We start from the raw sequence: 6328 nt of genomic DNA, 5'->3' as shown, positions 1-6328 counted from the left end.
ACATTCAGAAACCGGATCTCACTCAAAACACCGTGGGTGTTTTTTTTCAAGTGTGTATGCGTGAGAAAGCACCAGAGACACAAAATAACCCCCCAAATCCCAGAAAAAAAGAGGTTTTTTTTTCACAATATGGGGATTTTTTAATTTTTTTGGCTAAATCCTGGATCTTCCCAATCCTACCTACAGCACCTTTAAGTGTCAGCAATGCCCCATTTAATGCTATTAGGAACACCTCTGCTTTTCCTGGTATGTCGTACAATGTCAGCTGTTAAACTTACCTTTTTTGTTGGGGTCAACATGTATACGGTCATCTTGTTTTTCATTTAAATTCACACTATATTTTAGTATGTCTATATCTTATATTTAACATTTTACATTCTTTTTTTAACAAGGTCTTTATTGATTTTTTACACAGTATTTTACATTCTTTCGTTGAATTTATTTTGCTTCTGTCAAATTGCACAGGTTAACAGGAGGTTGGATTATTTTTACTACCTCCTGTTGCCATTTCCTGTTGCTCTTTCAATAATTCAGTTTCCACATTGAGGGAGTTTGAGTTTCCTAATGTCTTAACGGTCCAGTGTGTAACGAGCTTAGTTGTTGATTATCAAAATCTGTGTTCCCCTGTTCAAAAAGTTGTTCTTCTTCATGATCATTTACCACCAACATCAATTCCAAGTATTCCTTTTGGCTTAATTTTACATTTGCATGAACTGGGGTAGACACTCCATATTCATGCGCCATCTTGAAATGCGTTAGGTAAGGGACATACAGGACATACTGCTCCGCCTTTTGCGTTTTCACTGTCACATGATGCTGCTAACGGGTATTGTTGACTCTGCAGGGTGCCCAAATATTCGTGCCCCACTGTAGATTATAAATGAGATGAGATTCAACTTTATTGTCATTACACATGTACAGGTACATTGCAAAGAAATGCAGTTTGGCCAAATGGCCATATAAACAGCAATGAGTGCTCTGTTCAGAGAAAGCTCACCAACATTGAGTGATGTATCTCTCCCTCTCTCACTCTGGTGCCTTTATATCGCATGTGATTGTGCATTTACATCTACAAGACCCCAAAATAACCAGCATGTAGTTGTGCTTAATTCATTGCTCAACAATTGCTCATTAAGACCATCACATGTGGGCCTAAGCAATGACGGCCTCCATCTGGGCAGGGCAGAAACAACATGTATTTTCACTTCTGGGGGGCGAGGGGGACAGGCCTTGACACTTGTGCTGTCAGCCTCAACCTTTAGACTTAAGGAAAGCAATGACCTCATGTTCCACCGAGAATCAGTCCTCCTCATTGTGTTCCTCTCCACATGCTGGTGCCGTGGCTTGAGCGTATGTCTTGGGTTTGGTTTCCAATCCTATGACAATGAAATCCTTCATCCGTCTGTGCTGTCCCAACTTATCCCCACATTCCTCTTCTTCTTGTCTTTTTCTGCATTTAGTAGCCTCAAGGCTTTGACCACACCTACAAAATTATTTTCTAATGCTGTCTTACCGGGATTTTCTGATTTCCTCAACTTCCTTAAAAGAGAACTATTTTTTTGGCCCCATTTTGGCTGCAAGGGCCTTTTCTTATCTGTGCAGCTAGAGCATTGGACTGGCCTGGTGTTAGCCAGACTTCTACCCTCTCCCCACATTTCTGAGTACCAGCCGTGCTTTATGGACTGCTGCCACTGTGGTAGGAGGTCGGAGCGGGTGTGTACGTAATTAGCATGTTCACTGTGTCCTCTGTGTTGTTGATAGAACCAACACCCTGTTGGAGAAGGTGGCTGCAGCCGTGGAGCAGTCGGCCTTCTACAGTGCCTTGTGGGGCAGCATCCTGACCAGCCCAGCTGTGCGTCTCCCTGGGGTGACCTTTGTTCTGCTGCACCTCAATCGCAAGCTGTCCATGGAGGACCAGCTCTATGTCATGGGCAGTGACATCGAGCTAATGGTACAAGACAGTACACGACAATACAAGCATCCCTTTTTGTGGCAAAATTGCATGCCCCAAAATGAAATTTGCATTTGGAACAACATTTATTAAGCCACCTTCCAGTTCATCAGATGAAATATTTAAATGTCAACATCATAAAAATGTAGTGTATGACCTTTCTTTGGCATCTTTGGCTTGTGTTGGCTTTTTCAGATCGATTGCAATTGCAGGTTTAACTTGAATCTCTGTGTTGGTTAAAACGGGTTAACAACAGTGTAATGTTTTTGCATGATGGTCTACATTTTTTTTATGTGCATAGGTAGGTTGAATAACGATGTGTCTCTGTTGTCACCAGGTGGAGGCGGTCAGTACCTCAGTCCAGGACTCCAGTGTGTTGGTGCAGAGGAGCACCCTGGACCTGATCCTCTTCTGCTTCCCCTTCCATATGAGCCAGGTAAGGACAGCTGTGTGACTGAGCTCTGCTAAAACGACGTGAGCATCCACACTGCTGAACGGTAACGCTTTGTAAAGAGTGGCGTCAGACAAGCACGCACTACACACTGCAGCATACAGCAGACGTTGCAACCTAATAGGCGTGTGCAAAAAAAAAAATCGATTCATAGAATTCCAAAAATCGATTCATTATTTTTATTTTTTTCGTTTTGTAATGGAGTTTATACTATCCCATGGGAAAAGTAACCACACGTACAAAAATCAGTATACAACGTCAGATGACAGGGATGTATGTAGTAACATCCGATAACATCCTTTCTTTGTGGATTGTCCCTGTGGCGCAGACACCGCTGCCTTCCCCGGGCTACAGTGGCGCTCAGAGCTCCAGAGAGCCGGGGATCAGAGCAGGTGGCCAGATTAGTGCAGAGCACTGCAACAAAAACACAGACCGTATGATAATAACAGCCAAAACACAACATTCACTCACCGTGACATCTGAATGTCAATGTCAATGTCATATTTATTTATATAGCACACTTCCAAGGCCGAGGCCTACCGAAGTACTTTACAGTAAAATAAAACAGATACAATGGAAGACACAATAAATAACAAATACTAAGAAAATAGAATACAACATTCATCAAGACGGCTCCCCTGAGCCAAACGCTATTTCAAATAAATAAGTCTTCAGCAATGATTAAAAGGGACAAGCTTTAGCAGTCCGCACAGCTACAGGCAACGAGTTCACAGAGTTGGAGCAGCACTGGAAAGGCTCGATCACCTCTGGATCTCAGTTTCGATCTAGGAACCTCTAGGACCATCAGACTGGTGCACGGAGGTCTCTGGAGGGCCTATGCAGCCTGACAAGGTCCGTAAGGTACTCTGGGGCAAGCCCATGAACATTTAAAGGCAAATAGAATAACCTTAAAATCAATCCGATACTTTACCGGAAGCCAGTGAAGCAATGAGAGCACTGGAGTAATGTGCTCCCGCTTCTTCCTGCGGTGGTGTCTGTGACATGAGAAATAGTTTGTCTATAACACACAGAGCTGATTGGAAAAGTCACGTCACGCCACTACCTGTGTGAAACACACCTCTCCGAAGTGTTTCTCTCCACCGTGCTGTGTTGTTAATTCAGATGGATTTTGATTGGCTGTCAGTGATTCTGTTGTTCATGAAATCTTTCTAAAAGTGATCCCAATGCTGCCGTTATAGTTGGATGTGGACTCTGCCATCCACTGGTGTTAGGACACTTTTTTAGAACTATATATACAGTTTTACAGTTGGACCCAAGTAGTATTAGTACTAATATTGACATTGTTACCTTATGTCAGATGTCTTTTTCTCTGTGCATTTGCATGTGTGATTGTGTGATCATGATGTGACCACTCAGATGGTGGTGACTCATGCTGGCTGCTTGTAAAATGTGCGTGTGCGTGTGTGTGTGAGTGTGAGTGTGTGTGTGCGTGCGTGCGTGCGTGCGTGTGTGTGTGTGTGTGTGTGAGAGTGAAAGGGAGAGAGAAACAGTCACAAATGTTCTGTTCTGTTGTGTTCAGGCGACTCGCCCTGACATGATCCGGATCCTGTCTGCAGCTTTGCATGTGGTTTTGAGAAGAGACATGTCCCTCAACCGCAGACTCTACGCCTGGCTGCTGGGTGCGAAATACACACACAGACACAGAACACTGGCATTCAGATTAACCAGGGTTCCCTGGTAGAATTTAGAGAGATACTTTATAACACAAGGGGACCTTCATTTGGGGAAGTCCAAAAATGTTTGGTAATACTTCCAGTAGGGGTGTATTTGCTGTGCCCTTGTCTTACTTTATTTTCTCTTGTTTGCAACTCACGGCGGATGAACATGCTGGTAAGTGTTCACGAGGCTTAGGATGGCCGCTGACTGTATCAAGCTTACACTTTTCCCCAAAGCATTGGAACAATTGATTATTGCAGATTAGCATGTGACGAGGAACACATAAAAAAAAAGTGGATGGAAGGTCAGGGTTTTGAGTTAAGATATACAGTACATTGTGACTCTAATTCCAGTAGTAAGCCAGATTCCAGGCCAGTGAGAAGTTATTTTTTTGCCTAATGAATGGGATAGAGTAAATCATGTTGTGGCCAGCTCCAGCTGTATGGCTGGCACAGTGATATTGATGATTGGCAGGCCCTGCCACTCTGAATCTGGCTAGGGTTCTTCTTATAGTGTGAACTAGTCCAATATGTGCTTTATTCTACAATGGCTGAAATCTAAGTGATGTTGGCAACAGCCATTAGGACGTTACAAAGAAGAAACAGGAAGAGGATTAACAGGAAGATACAAACATTATCACAATAAGGATAACATCTCCATTTGAAATGCTTTGCCTCTTGCTTTGTGCTTGAATGCATGTAGGTGTGCAACTGGGTTTTTATGTGATTGTAACTCCATGGCTTTGTTTTTTTTTTTGAAGGCTTCGACAACAACGGGGTGGTGATAGGCCCCCGCAGCACTCGGCAGAGCAACCCAGAGGAGCTCGCCAGCCACTACTTCAACACTTTCTCTAAAGACATGCTAGTCCAGGTGAGGTTCCATGGCAAATGGAAAAAAGGTCACCAGAGAAAAATGGTTTTATATGTGTAAAATTAGCTCCCAAAATCCCCAAATCAGATGTTTCCTGAGATGTAAGAGGTGTGTGTTGGTTGGGCGGCTGGCTTTATTTTGGCAGATGTGGCCCTCTTTCGTCTGTCATACAATTCATCCATTCCCTTTAATCCTTCTCCTCCCAAACCTCCCGCATCCTCTCTGGGGTTTGCGCATGTCCCGCTCCCTTCTTTTATTCCCAGTAGCCTGTCCTTTTGAAGACGGTTCCCAGTTCTTCTAAAGACCTTTACACACACACACAAACGTAATCTGTACTGTCACTCTCCAAACAGCCTGTGCCCTCCTGACATGTGATGAGCTCTGGTACTCCAGGGGTTGGATCCGAGCGACCAGGAGGTGTAGTTTTGTTTTTGAAAGTGTTTTTGTTGTATTTTTTTTTAGTTTTTTCTCCTGCCATCTGCTCTGAGATAGTTGTTGGAGCTCCCTCCATTGGGAGAAGGTTTGTACTACAGAGACCGTCTGTTCCCGGCTTCACACCATTATGTGGCAGACGAAGCGTGAAACCCACACAAAAAAGAAAAAATGGAAGGGGGTTCAATGCAAATCTGAAATTGGTTCTGCCAAATATTAAAGGCAATTGTTTTATTGAAGATAGATAAACTTATACATGTGCCCTCTGCTGATATCTTGATACAGATATCTTGTGATATTTAACTGTAATAGAGGTGTGTGTGTGTGTGTGTGTGTGTGTGTGTGTTTTCAGGCAATGGTGGGAATCTTGCAGGGCAAGGCCCGAGGCGGGGAAGAGGAGAGCATCCTCATGCACGACCTCAAGCCGTTTCGCATCCTCATCAGTCTGCTCGACAAACCGGAACTTGGTAACCAGTCTATCAATATGTACCAGCCGTCTAGTTAGTGTTGTAAATGCGCGAATGATAATGAACATCACGCAAGCAGCCTGTCACACACAAACTAAATGTAATTAACCCACTGTGAATATCATCTCTCGGATCTGCATGGGTGTCTCTCCAGGTCCAGCCATCCTCGAGGATGTCCTGATCGAGGTGTTTCGGACTCTCTACACACAGTGCCGAACAGAGCTGGACCTCCAAAACCAGAGTCCATTCAGTAAAGACCACACACACCTCAGCAGGTCAGTCCAGTCCACCACTTGCCCATCTCCGCTATTCAGACAATAAAGATACTGAACAAAATTATAGACTCAACACTTTTGTTTTTGCCCCCATTTTTCATGAGCTGATCTCAAAGTTTTTTTCTAAGAACAAAAAAGGCTTATTTCTCTCAAATGTTGTTCAAAAATCTGTCTAAATCGGTGTTAGTGAGCACTTCTCCTTTGC

At 43.7% G+C, this 6328-nt stretch overlaps 1 protein-coding gene across 8 annotated transcripts in view; it reads left to right on the top strand.

The window, feature by feature from the left end:
* Positions 1 to 6328, top strand: part of dop1a (DOP1 leucine zipper like protein A) — a 38591-nt gene that overhangs the window by 6547 nt on the left and 25716 nt on the right. For 6 of the 8 annotated variants that reach the window (XR_004332329.1, XR_004332330.1, XM_032517789.1 and 3 more), the window contains exons 5-10: positions 1762 to 1951; positions 2289 to 2387; positions 3943 to 4042; positions 4840 to 4949; positions 5734 to 5848; positions 6003 to 6123. Coding sequence is in view for 6 of the 8 variants with exons in the window: in XM_032517789.1 (XP_032373680.1) it covers positions 1762 to 1951; positions 2289 to 2387; positions 3943 to 4042; positions 4840 to 4949; positions 5734 to 5848; positions 6003 to 6123 (735 nt within the window). In the remaining 2 variants the exon portion in view is untranslated. Of the gene's footprint in view, positions 1 to 1761; positions 1952 to 2288; positions 2388 to 3942; positions 4043 to 4083; positions 4254 to 4839; positions 4950 to 5733; positions 5849 to 6002; positions 6124 to 6328 lie in introns of those variants that run through there. The other 2 variants (XM_032517791.1, XM_032517794.1) reach the window with 2 other exon arrangements.

The sequence above is a fragment of the Etheostoma spectabile genome, chromosome 6 (assembly GCF_008692095.1).
Source record: "Etheostoma spectabile isolate EspeVRDwgs_2016 chromosome 6, UIUC_Espe_1.0, whole genome shotgun sequence".
Classification (NCBI taxonomy): Eukaryota; Metazoa; Chordata; class Actinopteri; order Perciformes; family Percidae; genus Etheostoma; species Etheostoma spectabile.
Note: the sequence above shows the minus strand (reverse complement) of the source record. Positions and strands in the feature narration are given on the sequence as shown.